General features: G+C 42.5%; 1 protein-coding gene across 6 annotated transcripts in view; it reads left to right on the top strand.

Moving 5' to 3' along the window:
• The window catches only part of LOC144686670 (formin-like protein 2), a 266,760-nt gene that overhangs the window by 179,961 nt on the left and 63,306 nt on the right, over nt 1-23,493 (top strand). For all 6 annotated transcript variants that reach the window (XR_013577971.1, XR_013577972.1, XM_078552178.1 and 3 more), the window contains exons 5-8: nt 11,950-12,033; nt 14,985-15,137; nt 21,472-21,580; nt 22,922-22,998. Coding sequence is in view for 4 of the 6 variants with exons in the window: in XM_078552178.1 (XP_078408304.1) it covers nt 11,950-12,033; nt 14,985-15,137; nt 21,472-21,580; nt 22,922-22,998 (423 nt within the window). In the remaining 2 variants the exon portion in view is untranslated. The remainder of the gene's footprint in view (nt 1-11,949; nt 12,034-14,984; nt 15,138-21,471; nt 21,581-22,921; nt 22,999-23,493) is intronic.

A 23,493-nucleotide genomic window follows, 5' to 3' on the forward strand; every position in this document is an offset into this window, starting at 1 on the left:
CACAAAGTTTAAATTAGGCACAGGAGCAGGAGTTTCTGTTTTATCAGACAAAGTAAAATGGCTCAAGCAGATTACATTTCAACCCTCACCTATCAAATTACAGGGCCCTGGTGGGACTGCATTGAAAGTCAAAGGCCAACTCATGGTAACATTGAAGTATAAATATCGTGAAATATTCAAGCTGTATCTCAATTGAAATTAAGAATGCTTTCTACTAAGTAGCAAGGCATTGTTAAAAGCATTGAAGCTAATCCATAAAGTGGACAAAGTTGCTGATGAGTATTACAACAGTACATTCAGGAATGAATTTCCAAAACTTAGGAATCTAAAGACAGAATACCATATCGCTCTATGAGCTGATGCTGAACTAATTTCCCTCTTTACGCTGAGGAAAGTGCATGGATTATTTCTATCTCTAGGGGGTACAAATTAAATATAATGCCTTGGGCTCTCTTTAACAGTTGCACTGAAAATGCAGTGATATCTTACTTAAGATACTGGGGGAGGAGTGCCAATCGCCAGGCTTGTGTCTTCAAGGGGCCCGGACTCAGGTAGCACTACACTCTCTCAAGTGGCTGCCTCAATGTGTTTGCATGCAAGCGCATGGTTGGTGCTCCGCTCTGGCATAAAGTTCTGTAATATAGGGGGTTATTGGAGTCAGAGCCTGAGTCTGTGTAGCCTTTTTTTTAAACCATGGTGCATTCTGGGTGATGTAGTCAGCCAGCCCACTAAAGGACAACAGTAGTCAAGATGGTGCAAGGGACTGAAGAAGCCAGTTGCAGCAGCTGCGAACCTCAGGCACTAGGGTGTTACACAGGCCGGGGAGGAAGCGCCTCTTGCCACCTTCACAGCTGTCCCAAGTTCCTCCTCAGCGAGAAAATCTCTAAACCTCCTGGGCCCGGGAAATTGAGTGAGTGAATGATTGAACATGAGCGATAGAGTGAGAGGGAGAAAACCTTGAGACTGGGAGTGAGCTGGACCCATGTAGGCACACACACGAACCACGCGCGCTCACTCCTCCATCCCCAAAAAACCTATCCACTCACTGGTCCGGGAGAGGCGGAAAACCCAGGCTGAAAGGCAGCCTGCTTCTGACCACCACTTTCGTATGAATTCCACCAAGGCCAGCTTGGAATGTGCACCATGAGGCAAATGCAAGGTCAGTGTTAGTTAAACACAACTCCTTAGCTCAGCCCTGACCCCCTCCCCTTACCTGCTGACCAGGACTTGGAGGCCTAGTCTGTTTCTTAATAGCTCTGCTTCTAAAGAGAAAAGGCAGAAAAAGTTTTTATTAGTTAGTTTTGCTGCTTGACACTTTTTAATCATATTTATTAATTACCCATTTTTTCAATTATAAATTTATTGCTTTGACAATGGCTTTTTTGACTTCAGTAAGTTATTTTTGTTTTCTTCATACCTTAGCTTTTTTTTTTCAAATTCATGTTTAATATTGTGCCAAACCAGATCTCGGGCAGCTGCTGCTGGGTTTCTTGCTGAAGGGGAATGAGAGGCACACAAGAAGTTGGATTGCTTTGTGGAGGGCTGGCAAAAGGGGTTAACTTTGCTCCAATAGAAACGAGAAGTGTTGGAAATGCTCAGCACCTCTGGCGGCATCTGTGCAGAGAGAAACAGAGGTCAGTGACTCTTTGTCAGAACTAGTGCACATTGTGGACCTGAAGTATTGACTCTGTTGCTCTCTCCACAGATGCTGCCTGGCCTGCTGAGTATTTCCAGCATTTTCTGTTCATATTTCAGATTTCCAACATCTGCAGCACTTTGCTCTTCTATTATATCCTCTATACAGGGCATTTGTAAGAGTTTTTAGTTCCAGTTTAAAATGAGAATATATTTATCACTCAATGCAAGGTGTAGTTTTTCTGTTAACAAAGCCCACTTATGTGGATTAAAAATAGCACGATTTCAGGTGAATAGGTTGATGCTAAAAACCAGGAGTCATGCGCCAATAGAATATGTCACTTTTAGTTCAAGATGTTCTCATTTGTACATGGGATCACTGTTTGTGGTGCTTGTGAGGTTCAAGTCTTTTGGTTGTTACTGTCCAGATATTGCATTGGGCCAGGTTCAAAAAAGCGGAGCTGGCTGGATAATATGAACGACCAAGTTGTGTGTAATTGTCTGACAAAGCCATGGTTGTGAGGTGTATCATGCCGAAACCTGAGCTTTTGATGGGCTTTATAAATGGAGACATAGAGTACAAAAGACAAGCTTTGCTAGATCTCTGTAAAACAGTCCAACCCCACTGTGACTGTGGTTCCCAATTCTGGGCACTCGAAGAATGTGAGGGGACGATGGTGAGATAAAGGACGTGGAAATAGGCAAAGCACTGGGACCCATGATTTCTCTCTTCCTGGCCCTGATCCTACCAGATATAAAGTAGGCAAAAAATCTCCACAGCACATATTACTTAGTATCTTCAGATAAGGACTCCAGTTGTCTGATTTGACGCAAGATGTCCCTTGGGGAAGCCATCCAATCAAGGGTAGTAATCTATCAAGCAGCCTGTGAAAACTGTACAGAAGTATCAAAGTGATTCAAGCATCCATATGGTTGTTGCTTTGCTAGTTTAAAAAAATGCAGGACCAGCCAGATCCATGTCAATGATCTTTTTCCGGTTCCTTACATTCCTACGTTCCTATGTTCTGCAAGCATTTGAGCTATAGCTCAGAGAGTCCTTGTACAGTGAATAATTCTGGACTCATGTCTGCCAGTGAGGGGGTTGTGCTTTGCAGTTATGCAGGCTTTTGGCATGTCCAGTACAAATAGACATAGCTGCTATTTTGATGGCAGTTACCTATTTGGGAACCAGGTCCAAGAATTAGTCATAGAATACAATAAAGCACAGCAGTCCATGAAGGTCGTTCCAGACCACATCACCCTAGACAGAAGCATAGGAAACATTCATATGTAGTTGTAAATATGTCATCATCTAGGGTTCTTAAATCAGCATAGTTCACAAAGGCCTAGGATCGAGAAATATCAGATAATTCACAATAATATAGTACATCGGTCTGGCATTGTCATACTTCTGAGCACTAGTGGGGGATACACGATACTTACTAGGGACCACAGAATCACAGAATTACACAGTGCAGAAGAGGCCCTTCAGCCCATCGAGTCTGCACCGACACGTGAGAAACACCTGACCTACCTACCTAATGCTATTTACCAGCACTTGGCCCATAGCCTTGAATGTTATGACGTGCCAAGTGCTCATCCAGGTACTTTTTAAAGGATATAAAGCAACCCGCCTCCACCACCCTCCCAGGCAGCGCATTCCAGACCGTCACCACCCTCTTGGTAAAAAAGTTTTTCCTCACATCCCCCCTAAACCTCCTGCCCCTCATCTTGAACTTGTGTCCCCTGGTGACTGACCCTTCAACTAAGGGGAACAGCTGCACCCTATCCATCCTGTCCATCCCCTCATAATCTTGTCCACCTCGATCAGGTCGTCCCTCAGTCTTCTCTGCTCCAACGAAAACAACCCAAGTCTATCCAACCTCTCTTCATAACTTAAATGTTTCATCCCAGGCAACATCCTGGTGAATCTCTTCTGCACCCCCTCCAGTGCAATCACATCCTTCCTATAATGTGCCAACCAGAACTACACACAGTACTCCAGCTGTGGCCTCACCAAGGTTCTATACAACTCCAACATGACCTCCCTACTTTTGTAATCTATGCCTCGATTGATAAAGACAAGTGTCCCATATGCCTTTTTCACCACCCCACTAACATGCCCCTCTACCTTCAGAGATCTGTTGACACACACGCCAAGGTCCCTTTGTTCCTCAGAACTTCCTAGTATCATGCCATTCATTGAATACCTCCTTGTCAAATTATTTCTTCCAAAGTGTATCACCTCACTTTTTAGAGTTAAATTCCGTCTGCCACTTAACTGCCCATTTGACCATCCCGTCTATATCTTTCTGTAGCCCAAGACTGTCAACCACCCGGCCAATCTTTGTGTCATCCGCAAACTTACTAATCCTACCCCCCACATAGTCATCTATGTCGTTTATATAAATGACCAATAATAGGGGACCCAGCACAGATCCCTGTCACAAAACAAAAACAAAAATACCTGGAAAAACTCAGCAGGTCTGACAGCATCTGCGGAGAGGAATGCGGTTAACATTTCGAGTCTGAATGACTCTTCATCAGATCCCTGTGGTACGCCAATGGACACTGGCTTCCAATCACTAAAGCAGCCTTCTGTCATCAACCTCTGTCTCCTACAACTAAGCCAATTTTGATTCCACCTTATCAAATTACCCTGTAATTTTGCATTTGCCTTCTTTATAAGTCTCCCATGTGGGACCTTGTCATAGGCTTTGCTGAAATCCATATAAACTACATCAACTACACTACCCTCATCTACACACCTGGTCACCTCCTCAAAAAATTCAATCAAATTTGTTAGGCATGACCTCCCTCTGACAAAGCCATGCTGACTATCCCTGATCACACCTTGCCTCTCCAAGTGGAAATAGATTCTCTCCTTCAGAATTTTTTCCAATAGTTTCCCTACCATTGACGTGAGACTCACTGGTCTGTAGTTCCCTGGCTTATCTTTACAACCCTTCTTAAATAGCGGAACCACATTAGCTGTTCTCCAGTCCTCTGGCACCTCCCCCGTAGCCAGAGAGGAATTAAAAATTTGGGTCAGAACCCCTGCGATCTCCTCCCTTGCCTCCCTCAGCAGTCTGGGACACAAATCATCCGGACCTGGAGATTTGTCCACTTTCAAGCCTACCAACACTTCCAAAACCTTGTCACTCCCTATATCAATTTGCTCAAGAACATCGCAGTCCCTCTCCCCAAGTTCCACACCTTCATCCTCATTCTCTTGGGTGAAGACGGATGTGAAGTATTCGTTCAGCATTCTACCGATGTCCTCTTGCTCCACCCATAGATTGCCCCCTTGGTCCCTAATGGACCTTACTCCTGCCCTGGTTATCCTCTTCCCATCGATATACTTATTGAAAACTTTGAGATTTTCCTTATTTTTATCAGCCAGAGCTTTCTCATATCCTCTCTTTGCTCTCCTAATTGCTTTCTTAAGCTCCACCCTGCACTTTCTGTACTCCATTAATGCCTCCGCTGATTTGCTCCCCTTGTACCTGCTAAAAGCCCCTCTTTTCCTTCTTATCGTATCCTGAATATCTCTGGTCATCCATGGTTCTCTGGGCTTGTTACTCCTTCCGATCACCCGAGAGGGAACATGTTGAGCCTGTACCCTCCCCATTTCCTTTTTGAACGCTCCCCACTGCTTTTTTGTAGATTTCCCCACAAGTAGCTGTTCTCAGTCTACCTTGGCCAGATCCTGCCTTATTTTACGAAAATCCGCTCTCCCCGAATCCAAAACATTTTTCTGCAATTTGTCTATTTCTTTGTCCGTAACAAGCTTAAATTGTACTATGTTGTGGTCGCTATCGCTAAAATGCTCGCCCACCACCACCTCAGCCACCTGTCCGGCTTCATTCCCCAGAATTAGGTCCAGCACTGCGCCGTCCCTTGTTGGACCCTCTACATATTGACCTAAAAAGTTCTCCTGTGCACATTTCAAGAAATCTACTCCATCCAAGCCCTTAACACTATGTCCATCCCAATTAATGTTGGGAAAGCTGAAATCACCTAATATAATTACTCTATTGTTATTGTTTTTACACACCTCCACAAGTTGTGCACATATTTGCTCTTCAATTTCCCGCTGACTATCTGGGGGTCTATAATAAACACCTACCAAGTGGCTGCCCCTTTTTTATTCCTAAGCTGTACCCACAAAGCTTCATTCGATGCCCACTCCAAGATATAATCTCTCCTTACTGCAGTAATTGACTTCTTAACTAACAATGCAATGCCTCCCCCTCTTTTACCCCCTCCCCTGTCTCGCCTGAAGATTCTATATCCCGGAATGTTGAGCTGCCAATCCTGCCCCTCCCTCAACCACGTCTCTGTGATGGCTACTATATCACAATTCCACGTGTCAATCCTCACCCTTAACTCATCTGTTTTACCTGTAATTCTCCTGGCATTAAAGTAGAGGCCATCCAGCCTTGCCCTACTCCCTTGAACCTTAATGCAGCTGTACTCCCTCTGACTTGATTGTTTTACTGTATTATGATGTGTCCCTATTCTGCTAACATTCTGTGTCCCCTCCCCCTGCCGAATTAGTTGAAACTCCTCCCAACAGCACTAGCAAACCCGCCCACAAGGATGTTAGTCCTGCTCTGGTTCAAATGTAGACCATCCCGCTTGTACTGGTCCCACCTTCCCCAGAAACAGTCCCAGTGATCCAGGAATCTAAAACCCTCCCTCCTGCACCAAATCTTAAGCCATGTATTCATATGCGCTATTCTCCTGTTTCTGTGCTTGCTAACACATGGCACTGGGATTAATCCAGAGATTACAACCCGAGAGGCCCTGCTTTTCAGTCAACCGCCTGACTCCCTGAATTCTTGATGCAAGACCTCATCCCTCTTTCTACCTATGTCATTGGTACCAACATATACCATGACCTCTGCCTCATCACCCTCCCCCTTCAGGATGCCCTGCAGCCGTTCAGTGACATCCCGGACCCTGGCCCCAGGGAGGCAATACACCATCCTGGAGTCACTGACGGCCACAGTAGCGCCTATCTGTTCCCTTGACTATAGAATCTCCTATTACTATTGCTCTTCCTCGCTTCCTCCCCTCCTGTACAGACAGGCTGCTTGTAGTGCCAGAAGCTTGGCCCTGTCTGCACTCCTTGGAGGAACCAGCGCCCTCATCAGCCTCCAAAATGGAACACTGATTTGCAAGTGGGACCCCAGGGGACTCCTGAACCACCTGCCTGTTTCTCTTGTACTGCCTGGTGGTCATCCATTCCCTTCCTTCCTCAAGTCCCTTCAGCTGCAGTGTGACCACCTCTCTAAAAGTGCTATCCACAATGCTCTCAGACTTGCGGATGCTCCACAGTGTTCCCAGCCGCCGTTCCAGCTCTGAAACCTGAGCTTCCAGGAGCTGCAGCTGGACACACTTCCTGCACGCATGCTGGTCCCGGGCACTGGAAATGTTCACGGCTTCCCACATGGAGCATGAGGAACACACCACGGCTTTGATCTCTCCTGGCATGACTTATCTCTTTAAATTAAACCTTTTAAGTCAATTACTCTCGGGCCCTTCTTTCCTGATTCTCGTTACTATAGAATATACAAACTATAAACCACAAAAAGACCTTAAACTATAAGTGATAAAAGTAATAAATAGTTACCCGACCTTACCCACTACTTACCAGTCATTTCTCCCCCTCGTAGCCTCTACTGTTGCAGCAGGGCCAGACCACTCTCTGAAGATTTAAGAAGTTGGATAGCAAAGAAAAAAATGCAACTAGCACCTCTTCCCCTCTGCACCGAATTCCCACTGTGCACCAAATTGCCAATACCCACACTCACTCTGGCTATGCCTCACTCAGGATGAGGTCCTCCCCTGCTCTTGTGCAAGCTCACTGATTAGTTGGCCATGTATAAAGATCACCAGCAATGTTTCAGTAGGATGCACACTTTCCTCGATTCCAAATTGCATATTTCAGCTTCATGAGGATTATTTCACCAAAAATTCACTACTGATCTCCCTTCTCAGTTCCCTTTCCCTTCCTTTTCACTTCCAGCACCAATTGTAAGCTTTTGAAATGCAAGCATCTTACAACAAAAAAATATTGCTTTTACATAGTTACTTTCATGTAGAAAAAGGTCATCAGGCACTTTGCAGCCAAAAAAAATGATGCTGAGCTTAAGAGAGAGATGTTAGGAAAAGTTGTGCAAAATGTTTTCAAATAGCTTGATCTTAACGAGGGTCCTAAAGGGAGTAAGGGAGCTTTAGGCTAGGAATTTCAATGTGTTATAACTTGGGGTCATGAGGGGAGGGAAGATGATTTTATTTGGTAGGCAAGGAGAAGGTGCGAAGTAGATTGGCCTGAGAGAGACAAATTCCCGGCTTTGCAGACCCGGCCTGTGAGAAAGCGCCCCAGAAGTTCCAATTTTTGGTCTGGGGCGGGGGGGAAGGTGGGGTGATGGTGGTGAAAGTTGAAAATGGGAGTCAGGGTGGTGAGTTTGGAAGCTAATGGGTGCAGAGGTGGGCAGGGTGGAAGACCAGCCTTGGTGCTCCGGCACTTTGTTGAAGATATCAAAAAATGAATACAACAAAAAGCCCTCTAGCCCTCCCGTCTTCACCAGCATCCCCCACCCACAATATCATGCTTATCCATGCTAACCTATGCCCTGCCACCCGCCCCAATGGCCCATTTGACCCTCCGTGCCAACTTATGCCCCTTTAACTACCCCCACAACCCTTTATAGCCCCTATGCCAACTTAGTGCTAACTCATGCTAAGCCATGCCCCACCACCCTTTGCCCTCCACCCACTCCAATTGCTCCATATACCCTGTATGCCAACCTATGCCCCTCCACCCACCTCCCATGGCCCATCATACCCTCCATGTCAACTTACATCTACCATGCCAACTTACCAGGTATCCAGGGCAGACTTCAGAACCCATGTTTAATTGCGAGGTTAAATAAAGTTCTTAAGTGTCTATTGATGAATTCACTGTTTCAATAAAGAAACATTCTTGTTGATTTAAAAAAAACCCATTCACTACATTTAACTTCCTTTAATCCCTTATGAAAACAAACATATGTATTCATAATCCCACTTCAAAGAGTTTTTAACCATTTGGAGCTGTCAATCAAGCTGTAAACTGACAGGCACCCACTGTGACAATGATATGTTGTGAAATCAGTCATGCAGCACTAATTCTGTAAAGATAACCATCATGCTTATGTCAATAGACAGTAAAATAGCAAGCACTAATTTTTGTTAACACCGCGGACACTTTTTCTTATATTTAAAGGGCACGATATTTAAATGCCTTGACAGCTTGACTGTTTTCTTGATAGTTATCTTGACAGTTCCAATGAGTTTATGCACGTTATACACACTTTCACATCCACTTTTAACAATCCCAAAGGACACCTCACCTCCCAAAGGGCACCTTATTTCTCTCAAACCTCTCCAAAGGTATCTCAGGACCATATCCAAAAGGGTACCTTACCTTTTCAAAAGGGCACCCTATCTCTCCAAAGGACACGAGCAGCTTTAGACTTTCTCCTACCAGGTCTAAGGTGTACAAATTGTGTTTTGGACATTTCAGTAGCCAAAATCAGAACTGACTGAGGTAACTGTACTTTCAAATGTACTGTTGCCTCTGTGAGCCACATATGTGCTCATTAGAACAAAAATTGTCAAGGCTGGGGGGCGGGTCATCCAGACCTGGGCCTCTACCGCCATTTTCGCAAAGATAGTCTCTCCTTCTGCACCAAAATTCTGGCTATTGTCTCCACCTCGGTGACAAAGAAATACCATAAGCTACTGAATGTTGGAAGTGAGGCTAGGGGGAGTTAAATAATATTAATAATGGAGATATGATGTTGGAGGTTATAAATGCACTGCAGAACAATCCTAGAGTAATGGGCTATAAGGCCCAATAGAGCTTGATTTGGCGCACCCTGGCCTTATGATGGATAGTTAAACCAGTTGGGCACCAGACAAGCTCAAGTCTGTTTCCTGTGGATTTTAGAAATTGAAGAATCAGCCATATCAAGGGAATGACAGGGGACTTGCCTACTTCTTTCCCATCCTTATCTGGCCAGTTGCAATTTTAAATTGCAGGCAGCAAAGTCACCCATGTCAAGCTGGTGGTGTTCTCTTTAAATGTGATGATTAAGCTCCATTGACATTACTGAGGTCCAATCTCCTATGTTAACCTCAAGCATGAGTGGGTGGAGCAGTTGTGATTTCCCCGTCAGGCCAAATCTGCTGGGAACAGCAGACAGCTCCAGAAGAAATAAGTTTGTTTCCTCTTGAGCAAGAGTGATCTTCCCCTGCCCTGCCCTTTCACCTCCTCCCTTGGTGCACTTGCCTTGTACCATTTGTCTGGGCCCACAGTGGCATCCTCCTGATGCCCACTTCAATGACTGGACACTGGACTGCTGCTTCCTGCCAATTTCCTGGCCTTTTTGACTGGGTAGTCAGTAAGCTGCTTGTAAATGAGGCCCTGCTGTTAAAGTCAGCCGAGTCTCCCTGCTGCCACTTGCGGAAATGTTGGCTGCTCACTAAATCTCCTTCTCCACCTGGGACTTCAAATTGTACTGAATGTGTTCCTTACTGGAATCTCCTCAATTGAAGACAGCATGTCTGTGCCTCCAGATGTTTTATGTGTACATTGATTTGGATGGCTCCTTTTCAGCAAAAGCCCTGGAATACAGTTTAACATGCGAACTTCTGCCTTTGGGTTAACTTAGAATGTGGCACTGCATCGTAAAATAATTTTTTGCCCATGTACCATACAGCATTCTGGGGCCTAGAAGCTGACCAGCTATCTGCTGCTGGGACATAAAGGACTGCCTATGATGGCCAATCCTTTGATATTTGTTTTCCCCTCTCATTGTGAAAAAGCTTGGACCCCACTCAGTTCCTCCCCCTTAAAAAACCGAGTTCAAAAAGAGGTTCAGCATTTTGGGGAACTGTAATACCAGTTTATTGCTCCTTGGCTTAATATGTTACTTCAGCGATGCACTGCGCAGGCATCCTGCTTCAGCCGTAGTGCTTGAAATTATGTAATTAGTAAACTTACTAGAAGAATCTTAACAAAATATCCAGTGGTACATATGTCTTGCATTGTGTACATCATTAATTGGAACATCAGGAATGTTGCTAAATGTATGAAAATGGCACATTTTGTTGTAATGTAAACACCACCTTGTAAATCGCAAAGGAGTAAACCCAAATCTGTCTCTGAAATCTAATTTCCTTTATTGTCTGAGGCTAAACCTCCCACCTAACCATGTTGGAATTTGACATAGGCAAATATTACCAGATGTAGAATTCTTCTTTTCCCATGGTATCCATTCTTGCATTGTAAATGGGGGAAAAAAAATCACCTTCTTATGATATTTCATCTTGTAGCACTAAAACTGCTGCTGGCAGAGTCAAGTGTTTGATCCACAATAAAAAAATATATAATTTAGCATGGAGGATAAGGGGATGAATGTTTGCTAACACTGGTGGCTGTTAACAGACTGTAAGTAAAATTAATTGTATTCTAACCCCCACTGGATGCAGATCTACAATTATTCTGGGTATTGGCAACAAAGATCAGCTCACATTAAGATCTGTTTAGGGACTATGAGTGAAATTGGCTTTATAGTTATCAACCCAGTGGATAAAACTAGCTTACATTTAAAAAAAAAGGCTCGAAATGCTCAATACTTTAAAATGGAGTAAATTAAAGTGTTGTTTTCTGCTGTTTAGGTTTTATGAAGGAAGAGGCAAAGGCAGTTGCCATAAAGAGAACTTCCTCCCCACACTTCTTGAATTTATATTTTTGAGTTTAAAATTTCATATCCTGCTGGCTATGAGTTACATTCAGTTCAGTAACTTTTTCCCCTGACTGGGAAATCTGTTGTTTGCAGTTTTTTGGTTTGCTGACTTTAATAATAATCTATGGAACTAAGGTGGAACTCACATGCACCACTTCTTGTCGTATACACCACTGAAGCTCCTGCTGTAGCAGAAATTTGAAACACCGTGTTGCAAAGGAAAAGGGTTATGGAATTAAGGTATTTTTTTTTAATGAGGATGTTATATTGTGAGTGTGTTACTCATTTTTGATTTGCTTTTATGATGTTTTGGCTGTATTAGAGATGGAGTGTTGTATGTATCAGACACTGCAGCTGTGATGAAATGTCTTGGGTTTATATTTTGTTTGCTTTGCATTTATGGACGACTTGGCTGAGGTGAGCTGCCTTGATTTGGATTATTTCAGTAGGTTTTCTAAAGCTATTAACAATGTGCTTATGTGGTCCTCCTGTGCATTTGCTTTTTTCACAGTTGGGTGCGGGAGTTTTTGAATGAAGAGAACCAAGGTCTAGACATATTGGTGGAGTACCTTTCATTTGCACAGTACGCAGTTACGTAAGTGTCCTTTCTGATCACTAACCAGCAAACAGCATGTATGTAAAGCTTTCAATCCAGAACTGGAAAAAATCCCAGTAAAATAAAGTTTTTGTCTTGATCTTTTTCTCTTCGATGTGAAGAGAAATGCCACATGACAACACTTGTTCGTTATTTTTCAAGTGGTTGGCACAAGCCTCCAAATGTTGCTTGATATTTTTCCAGGAATTAGTAAGCACTAGAAATTTAATGCAAATACTTTTCCAAAATATAATGAACCCTTATTCCAAGAGAAAGAGATGGGTGACAGCCATCAGTGTTTGGCCTGGATTTTGTGGTGATAATGATGTCTAACTGTCAACATTCCCTCTCATGACTCCAGTGAAACTGACAGCAACTTCTAGAGTCCATGCATGTGCAGAGTAATTCAGAAATCCAGAAGTTGCTGATACTGGTTCCATGCCTCTCCAGAAGGATAAAGGTTGCTTAAGGCACCCCACGCACCCCGTGCCCACCATCACACAGATCCAAGACTGCAATCAATGGGAAATCAATTGAGTTGTTGAGATGTTAGTCTCTTAGGATGTTGGTCTCGCTGTAAAATTCCTTGAAAATGTTGCACCTTGTTGATTAAAGAAATTGATATATGTAAAGAAAAGTGTTGGAGAAATTAATGGGACCAAAAGCCAACAAAACCCCTAGACCTAATGGCCTTCATCCTTTGGTTTTAAAAGAGGTAGTTAGAGAGATAATGGATTATTTGGTTTTGATCTTCAAGAATTACCCAGATTCCAGAGCAGTCCTCATGGATTGGAAAGTAGTAAACATAATCCTGCTGTTCAAGAAAGGATGGAGAGACAAAATGGCGAATTATGCACCAATTTTCCTGACATCAGTTGTAGGGGAATTGCTAGATGTGGTAACAGGGCACTTAGAAAATCATAATATGATTAAACAGAGTCAACATGTATATATGAAAAGAAAATCATGTTTGACAAATCTGTTAGTGTTTTTTTTGAGACTGTGACCAAGGCTGGTGCAACCACTAGGCAAACGCGGCGAAAGAGCGGCAAAATCTGGGGGGCAACAAAAACCTGAATAAACTATTCATGAAACTACTTAAGTAAACAAACAGCAGTAGAAATGACAGGTTTAAATCTACTGATATGTATTCACATATACTGATATACATTTAGCCTTCCATGTATTTACATTGCACCCTTTCCCAAAATTTAATATATTCCTCATTCTGTTTATGTTACAGTTTTACAAATTTGCACATCTACATAACTTTTCCGAAACTGCGAATCAGTAAATAATATCAAAGAACCTAATTTAAATTTTCAAAAGTTAATTGTATGGGGATGAAAGGTGGGGTGGGGGTAATGCACAAGGCTGAAGGTTTGTCTAGGTGCCTAATACTTTTGCACCTGCCCTGGCTGTAACTAGCAGTGTGGATCTGGGGGAATCATTAAATGTGTATTTGGATTTTCAAAAAACATTCGATTGGGTGACACACCAGAGGTTATTGCACAAAATTAGGGCTCATGGGGTTTGGGGTAACTTGGATTGACGGTTGGCTAATGGACAGAGAAAAGAGCGCAGGGATAAACGTCATTTTTGGGTTGGCAGGGCATCACAAGGATCAGTGCTTGGGCCTCAGCTATTAACAATCTGTATCAATGACTTGGGTGAAGGGACTGAGTCTAAAATTTCCAAGTTTGCTGATGATACAAATTTAGGTAGGAAAATAAGCTGGAGGAGGGCACAACGAGGCTATAAAGGGATTTAGACAAGTAGAGTGAGTAGACAAGAATTTTGGAAGTGGAATATAACATGGAGAAATGTGAAATTATCCACTTTGGTAGGAAAACTGTTTCCCCTTAAGTGCTTTTAACTTCCTAGTTGCTGTGTGTGAAAACTTCATTGTGATTGGCTGTTTCCCTACTTGCTGACATCAATTGTGCTGCACACCAGGATATCCCCTTGACTTGGTGCCAGATTTAAAATGCCACCGGGAAAAGGGAAAATCATGCTGGATCTTTGTGGGCAGCTTTTTTTGAGGTCAGTGGCGAGAGCAGTTGCTCTACTGTTGGCTGCAAAATCTGGGCCTTTGAACAGAACAAATTTTCCGAGGCACTATTTAGAATATAATGATCTCAGATTAGCTAGAAACATGCTAAAGGCTACACATGTCTAATCATATGGTAGGAATAAAGGCAGCTTACAACTTATTGGGCTTTACATGTTCTTCAAAGTACTGACTTAAAATTGCCCATTAAAGTACTATGTTAATCTGCTTTATGAGATGTGGGGTTGAATTTTGCCAACGGCGAGCAGGGGGCGGGGCTCGCTCGCCAACGCGTAAAATGATGTGGGATGACGTCGGGGCGGAGCGCCCAATGTCACCCCGCCCCATTTACATTTTCAGCAAGGCTGGAGCACAGCAAAATCAGCTGCAGGATCGCCGACCTGTCAATGGCCAATTGAGGCCATTGACAGTATCATCGTTGCGCTACATAGTGCGCCCACCGACCGAAATATCGCGATGCCGCGTGCTGACGTCGGGACGCTCACGTGACATTTTAAGTGCTGACGTGCGGGCTCCGCTACCCACACGTCAGCCAGAAGATTCAGCCCTTTATGTTTAAGATTAATTAATGAAAAAGATGAGAAAGTAAGTTTTTTCTACTGCAAAAATAACATTGTTACTCCTTGCTTGGTTAGATTATTTAGGTAACATTGAGTTTTGTTATGTAGCATAGGTTGCCGACCTAGGGAGCAAAGCCCAAATTAATTCTACCCAGTTAGCCACTTGCCTCCCACTCTGACATTTGATAAAATCAGACTGTACTACATATGACTTTTGGGATATATCCATTTGATGACCTCTTGTTTGTTAGACATGTTTGACCTTATTTTTGAATAATGGATATGTTTTTTAAATCTGATTTTGTGTAACTTGCCTTCAGATTTGATTTTGAAAGTGTGGAAAATAATGTGGAGAATGCAGTGGATAAATCCAAACCTTGGAGCCGGTCCATTGAGGATTTACATCGAGGTAGTAATCTGCCATCACCAGTTGGTAACAGCCTGGCCCGATCTTCCAGGCATTCAACATTACGGTAAGCTGATGACAGAAAACTTCTACTATTTCAGCTAGGGAGTTAATCATAATGTGATTTCCTTTTTTTTTGAAGTTTAGATGAAAACAAATCTAAACTCACATATCATTTTATACCTTCTGTAACCTTGGTGAATTCTTCAACCTGACCTCCTCACTAGTTATCAACATACTGGTTAAAGCAACTTGGATCATAAACCCACTTAATTTTTTTTGTTTTTTTTAATCTTACTAATGCTGCTTATTGCAAGTTACTACATTGCCACATATTGGTACATATTCTTTTCAGTTGAATATGCGTAAGTTGCGCCAATAAAACAGGCACTTATTTTTCAAGTGAAGCTGCATGCCTTTATTTTCCTCAGTTTGGTCCTCTCCAGAACCAACCCTTTCCTAGACATGTTCCTCACCTGGGTATTCTGCACCACTACTGACAGCCATCATCTCTGAACAGATGGCAAACGGTATCTTATTGGTTGGGTGCGATGGTCAAGCTCAAATTTTCCCTTCCTTAATTTAGTTTTCTCCTAAAGATTGGATAGGTAGTCTTGAGGGAGTTGAGAAAGAACTTCTCTGAGATAAGGCAGTTTGTGCTGTAAGAAAGCAGGGCACTGATATGCTTTGTGCAGGTTGAACTCTGCCAACCATGGAGAATAGTGCCGAGCTGGGTTCTAAAGCAAAATAAAATGGAGAAATCGGTAATAAAAGCAAAAAAAAATCCTATTTATAATGTTTACGATGATAATGGCTTATTGTGAGTATTCTTATCATATTTACACTAGTTCTCTTGAAGCCATCCTCAATCTAGGTTTAAATCTAGGGAAGTCTGCTGAGAAGACTTAAGTGAGTTTGAGCCTTTATGCTGGTTGCTTTCAACTAAAAACATTACTATACTGGATCAGAGATCATTGCTAACCATAAACTATGATAGATTTTGGGCAGTGGATTAGTATACAATGTGACTGCAACACAAGGCTTGCCAAGAACTCCAAATCAAACACGTGTTTATCACGTCAGCTAAGAAACAGTTTGTGTTCATCCACCAGTCACTGGATTAGTTTGTTTTAAGTTGCAGTTAAAATCTGCAGTATGATCCTTAAAATGTGTTCTAAATGGGGCCATTGTTCTCAAATGAATAGAAAATTTCACCCCAGAATTCTGTCTAGCACAGACATCACTAACAGATGAGCAATCACAATTTCAATTGTTAAGATGACAATCCAAGAAACACATCCTGGTTTATAATTTACTTTTTTTTTGCCTTTCACCTTGCCGACCAATGTATGTAAATTAGTGTTTTAATGTTTACATTAATGTTAAATAGGATGTTTATTTTTCAATTGCTTTAACTTCTATTAATTTTTAAAAAGAAAATGTTTACCCTGCACCTTTTTTTTATTTTCCCTTCTAATTTTCTCCTCCCTTTCCCAGAAAGCCATGACTTGTGTTGGGATCTGGTTCCATGGGTGGGAGTACCTTGCCCCTGTGGCTATTCACAAGCAACCAGTTCTTGAGAGCCGATCAGCCTATTGCAAGGATTAACACACTGAATTTAGCAGAAAGAACGATTGGAGCCAGCTGCTGCCCATCTAGCATCTAACCTAAACTTCAATTTGAAAAGAGAAGGCTGAGGGGTGACCAAACAGAAGTCTTTAAAATTAAGAACGGCTTTGAGGCACAGAATGTTTACACTTGTGGGTTGGAGCAAAAGAGAGGCCATCAATATAAAATAGTCATCAAGCAATCAAACAGGGAATTCAGAAAAAACTTCTTTATCTAAAGATTGGTGAGAATGTGGAACTCTCTAACACGGAGTGGTTGAGGCGAATAGTATGATGTACTTAAGGGGAAGCTAGATAAACATATGAGGGAGAAGGGAATAGAGGGTTATGCCGATAGAATTAGATGAAAAAGGATTGGAGGAGGCTCAGTTGGAGCACGAATGTTAGCACAGACTGGTTGAGTCAAATGACCTGTTTCTGCGCTGTAGTGAAACCCACAGTTGAAGAGTGGTGGCTTGTAAAGTCAGCATGAGGCATTAATTATTGTAGAATGTATTTAAATATCCCACCTCTTCACCTTTTAGTGCACTAATTTAGCTATTCACAGTGTTAGTCAAAGGACCAATCAATCCTGTGTTGGCTTGGTGTGAACACTCTAGTGAAATAGGGTGAGTCAGTTTTTGGCATTTTGGGAGCAGTGCATTCATGACTTTTCTTTCTTCCTAATTCATGAAACTGTCCTAGACTGTAAACAAGTCAAATGTGTAAAATGGCAGTAGCAAATTGCAGTATGAAATCTTGATTTAAGACTACTCTCTTAATATGTCAAATTATGAAAGCAGTGGCTGTTTGAGAGCATATGGCAATACTGCAAAACCACAAGAAAAGTCAGATGATGTAAACTGCAGCAGTGATTTGAAGCATATTGGTGATATTGTCAGACCTAAGAACCACAATGAGCCAAAATGCATTGACTCATTCTAGGATTATGCCAGTAAACCACAGGAGTGTTCCTTTAGTCTGCTTTGGTTTGCTTCATAGTTAAGTCATTGCACTTCTGTTTCCTGTATTGAATGACTTACTAAAAACATGTCCACCTAAAATGTACAGGCATAGCAGTATAAAACTGTCTTCTCTAGCCTCCTAAAGAAAACACAATATTCCTTGATGGGGCACTAAGTATAATCGTACAAGTAGCCAATATGCTTGAGTACTACAGTTAATGTTTTGTGCAGTGGCGTGTAGGATATTTGAGAAGCATTAACACAGTTTGGAAAAAACCTTCTATAATCGCCACGAAACTGAGCTTTTAAGTTTGTAACCTGTAAGAGGAAATGGAGTTGAGAAAATCCGGAGTGAAGTGAAGCTGTTTTTGTCTAATTCACTATGAAAGCATTTGTCTATAATGTTTCACAAATGTTTTTTGAACTATTAACATTGAACTGTTCCAAAAGTACGTTCTAAAAGTTTTAAAAAAGAAGTGGGAACAGTTCACAGCCATGTAAAAGGTTCATCACATTGCACACAAACTATGGGAATAAAGAATGAGGGCATTTTCTTACCTCCCAGATCATATTTAACTCTGTTTTTAGCATATTAATTGATGCCTCCAAAAACAATCCTCTTTTGAAAGTGTCAATCATTTGGTAGCACTCTCAGCAATGCTTTGAACCAGAAGACTTTGGGTTCAAGTCCCACTCTAAAGACATGCACATGATTCCAGGTTGACCCTTTAGTGCCGTAGTCCTTTGGTATAATCTATCAAATGCAATATTAAACTGAGCCCTCTATAAACTCTTAGGTGGATGTAAAACACCCCATGACACTATTTCAAGAAGGTCAAGGGGGTTTTCCGAGTGTTCTGGCCAATATTTATCCTTCAGCCAACATTACCTAAAAATAGCTGATAACCTGGTCATTCTTATTGCATTTGTGGGACCTTGCTGTGTGTAAATTGGCTACCACATTTCCCAACATTACAACAGTGACCACAGCTGGAATTTTACAGCTCCCTGGGAGTGGGGAGGTGGCAGGGGGCACGCTCTGTGAAATTGGGTGCCATGCCAGCCTGCCTGCCCAGCCCCTGCAATTTTATCAGCGGCGGGAAGGCGTCGTTAGACCCGATCGCTGAATTAATAGTCACTTAGGTGCCTCTTCCTGCTGCTGCTGGGGTTTTATCCGCAATGGAGAGGCTGCGAGCAAGTGTTCAGCACCTGTCGGACTGGTGGCCAAGTAAGAGGGGCAGATACCTTCTTTTCAGGTCCCCTGTGCCTATTGGAGGCCCCTTCCCAAGGGTATTTCCCTTCACCCCTCCCTGGGGCCTGCCAGCCTGGCCCCAACGAGACCCTGGACTTCCCTCACAGCCCGGGCGCTGTCGCAACTCGTTTCCCTCTGGGACTCGTTGCAGTCCCAGCAGTGGCCACCACCTCTGGTGGTACTGCTGGGACCAGGGAGCTGCCAGCCATTTGATTGGTTTTGGTTTGATGGGGGTCAAAGGCCTGCCCCAAGCCAGTTAATGGGCCGACAGCCATTAATTGGCTGCGGGGTGAGCTGGCTGGCCGACTTTTACGTCAGGGTGACAGGGACTCCTCTCCCCACGTTAAATTCAGCCCTACGTTTCAAAAAGTAATTAATTGACTGAGAAGTGCTTTAGCCTGGCTAAGGTAATGAAAAGCGGAAAAATTTGGTTCAATGTGTTTGCTTTTTTGTGATTGGCTCTTTTTGGTCTGTAATTGGTGGGGGAGGTATGTAAGTTTATAGCTCAAGAAGACAACACTTGCTGCCAAAGTCTATGCTATTTTAAAATCAGATCTTTTATCAATCAAAATAGCAAGTCACAAGTAAAATCCAGTCGAAGCTTTATTTTATACTTCTCCGATTCCTCTAATTTATGTATGTTGTCATTCTCTTAAAACCTTCATATGCCTTCACTTGAGTAAAAGCAACAAGAGAATGCAAGGGAACTATCATGGAAACCATCATGGTGCTGACACTCATTCCATGTTTATCAAAGAGAAGGCTTGTTTACTGTAGAATGTCCCTTCTAATTGACTAGGAACTGACTGAATTTTGCTGTATAGGTGGAAGGCTCCAGGTTATAAATTGAATTGAGTACATCAACTGCTACACTACAGAGACAGCATATTCAACTTTTATATCGTAGCATTTCCAGTAGAGCTTAGAACCAAAGAGGTTTACGGTCCAGAATGAAACTATCCAGTCCATCTGTGTTGAATCTTTACTAGGGACAACTAAGTCCAATAGCCTAACCTTTCCCCAGATTTCTTAGATCAGCAGTGAAATGTTAGGCGGAATTTAATGCGCCCCTGCCAGGGCAAGTTCAGAAGCGGATGGGGGCATGTGATTGGTCTACCTCTCTCCGATCAAGTCCGGGTGGGCAGGCTTCTGGCAGCCTTCCTGCCTGGAAGCCAAATAAGGCCCCTAACTAGCCACTTAAGGCGGGTGGGGGATTGCCATGCAGGGAGGCCGCCTAGCAAACCCTACCAGGTTTGCCAGCTGTCTACAGGGGTGGGCTCACTCATACCAGGGCACGCTGCGCCCGATCAACGGACCCAGCATAGGGAAGTGCTGGGACCTGCAGGAAGCCACCCCGCTGCCCTTGCTTCTGAACACCATCCAATCCCCCTTGCTAGTGACCCCCATCCCACTCACACTCACTTGCCTCCAGGGGTCCATCAGCGATCCCTGGTGAAGGCCCCATTGTACCAGCACTGTACCACTCCTAGTGGCATTGTCAGTACTGGAGAGCTGCTGGCCTCTGGTCAGATTTCTGCCCCACAGGGGCTTAATTGGACTGGAGACTTGAGGCTGCCTAGGTAAGCGCCTGATTGGAATGTAATAGTATTGGACCTCCTGGAGAAAAGTGACCGGGGCTTCTACCAGTTTTCCAACCAGTAGGCAACACCACAGTGTGGGTGTTCTTTATTCCCAACTGTTGAATATAGCAAGACTACTTACTTCCAAGTACACATCTCAAAAAAATTAATTCTTGGGATGTGGGTGTCTCTAGCAAGCCCAGCATTTATCTCACTTGTAAGTGGTGGTGAGCTGCCTTTTTGAACCTCTGTAGCTTGCTTGATGTTTCCACAATGCTTCAGGATTTTGACCCAGCAACAATGGAGATACGACAATATATACCCAAGACAGGATGGTGAGTGACTTGGAGAGATTGTTGGAGGCAGTGGTGTTCCCATGCACATGTTGCCATTGTCCTTCGCGATGATGGAGATCGCAGGTGTGGGAAAAGTGGGAAGGGGCAGCTGGCGGCATAATGATAAATAATACTGCAACTGTTTCACTTATTGCCAATCAGAATTATACATGTAGAAGAGCGGCAACTTTATCATCAGTGGTTGTTTAAAGGTTGCAGTTTTGCAGTTAGAAAAGCTTGAGCCAAAATTGCAAACGCTTTCTGCTTTATTTACTTTCTATGTTTGTGAGTACATTCTAGGATTCATATGTTATTTTTATAATTGTAATAATGCACAGTGGCATCAGGAAGCTGTGGTTGGTTCTATTGTCTTGACTTTATTGTACCTGAACAATTATTTGAGGACTATAATGTTAATGAAGCCATACAGCTACCTTCTGTCTGAATCCTGAAGGTACAATGTTATGCAATAAAGTTTTCAACCCTTACTTATTTGAGTTTAGTGTTTTGTATGTAGATTCTATGGCTTTTTTGTCTGTTATGGTTTACAATGATATTCACTATTTCACAGAATCACAGTGCAGAAGAGACCCTTCGGCCCATCCAGTCTGTTTTTTTTTGAGCAACCTGTTTTAAGTACCTTTGCATTATCTATCTTTTAGGTTTAACACTTTACCAAGCAGAAGGACGCTGAAGAATTCTAGATTAGTGAGCAAAAAGGATGACGTTCATGTCTGCATCATGTGCTTGCGTGCAATCATGAACTATCAGGTATACAGTACAAGCTTTACCTTGTTGCGATACTCCAGTCTTTTTTCCTTTTTCCTTCATGAGAAATACAAAGATTTAAATATACCATTGTGCCTATTAGAAGCAAAGCTTTACTTCAACTGGATAAAATAGAGGGCTACTCCATCCATCATTTAGTTCTGCATCCCTCTAAAACCCAATGTAATCACCTTTCGGAATATGTATAAAAGCATGCAAAACAGGGGCACTAACTAAATTTTAGACCTGAATGTCATGATTGGGACCTATGGTTTCCTGCATGACATTTTTAATTTTCTTAACAGATTTCATTATGCTATAAATTGCATTAGATATTTTTTTGTAGTAAACCTGCAGGTGTAAGGACAAAATGACAGACATAGGAAATGATTTCTGATGATGTTTTCCAGGCCCTGCTGGAATCTCACTTACCAGCAGTTTCTTTGCGGTTTGCAATCCCTAATTCAGTGCCCTGGATTATTCAATCTTCCCATGGATTTGCTTCAAATATTTGGGCATGTGCTGGTTGATTTTCCACTGCTCCGCCATCTCTGATGACCAAAGGGTGGTGAAAGTCGGAAATAAGATATCTTGAGCATAGGGTATAGCTACCATTTAGGCCAATCTAAAGAATCTTGAGAATGATGTTTGTTGGTTTTGAGTTGAGTTTGGCCATTGTAATACTGGAAGTTTTCCATCATGTCGGAAAATCAAGAACAGTGTGAAGGAAATATTTTGAATTACTTATGATTTTAGATGAAAGAATGTCTTTTGTGGAAAGAAATATAATCTTTCCATTATTGCATCTGGCAGAAAGTCCTACATATTTGTTCAATAATTCAATATGCAACAAATATTCAGGGATTGTGATCAGTTGCGACTTGTTATCAGAAACCTTATCCACTATCAACTCTATCTTGTCTTGGAGAACAAAGCATTTTTCCTACATACTCCCCCTGCAATAGGGCCCCACACTTCTGACAAACACTCTACAAGTTGTGCTTCAATTTGTTAGTTATAATTTCCAATGGCTATAATTATTTTGTGACCAGACCTGGAAATTTACAACAAAAAAAAAACCACATGGCTTATGAGATTCAGATTCGGGTAACACAGTGCTACGATTTTGCCTCCATTTGCAGTGCGATGGAATGTATGGCTTTTCTGTAATAACTTATTAGACCATTAGACACTGGATAATGGGGCAGGATATTTTTTGTCACATTCTAAGATTTTCTGGACAACACCTTTTAGGAATTGTAAATTATACTTATTATTGAATCAGAGGTTTACAACAATGGTCTGTTATTCATGAATGATATTCCATTTTTCCTTTAATTGCAGTATGGCTTTAACATGGTCATGTCGCATCCACATGCTGTTAATGAAATTGCACTGAGTCTGAACAACAAGAATCCGAGGTAAGACAACTTTCCCACTTGAAGAACAAATGTGACTTAATATTGCTTCAGAAAAATGCTAAGGTACTGTGAAGGTACAGTGATTATTGTTACAATCTTGTGCATAATTAACCGCATACACATGGGGGGTTTATTTTGGTGAATGGATGAAAGCAGGTGCTAATAATACAGGCTTGCTTGAAAGCCCAAATTTAAATGCAATTTTGGTCCTAATTGCTGATTACCATAATTTTAACTTTCTTGGAGGTGCTAAAACAGGCACCTGCAGGTTTAGCATTTAAGCACTGATTGGCTGCAATGTTCATTGTATGCAGTGCATGTGGGCTCCGTGCATCTACTGTCACTGAAGATGTGGAGTGGGCTGGTTGATGCACAGTGGGATGTTTCAGGATGGCTCAGAGACTGAAGTGAGAGGGTGCACAAGTTCTTGGATGTAGCACTGGAGGTCCTGATGGAGGAGGCCCTGTACTCGCTCCATATTTCTCTTTTCTGCAG

This window comes from Cetorhinus maximus, chromosome 11 (genome assembly GCF_964194155.1).
Source record: "Cetorhinus maximus chromosome 11, sCetMax3.hap1.1, whole genome shotgun sequence".
NCBI classification, from domain to species: domain Eukaryota; kingdom Metazoa; phylum Chordata; class Chondrichthyes; order Lamniformes; family Cetorhinidae; genus Cetorhinus; species Cetorhinus maximus.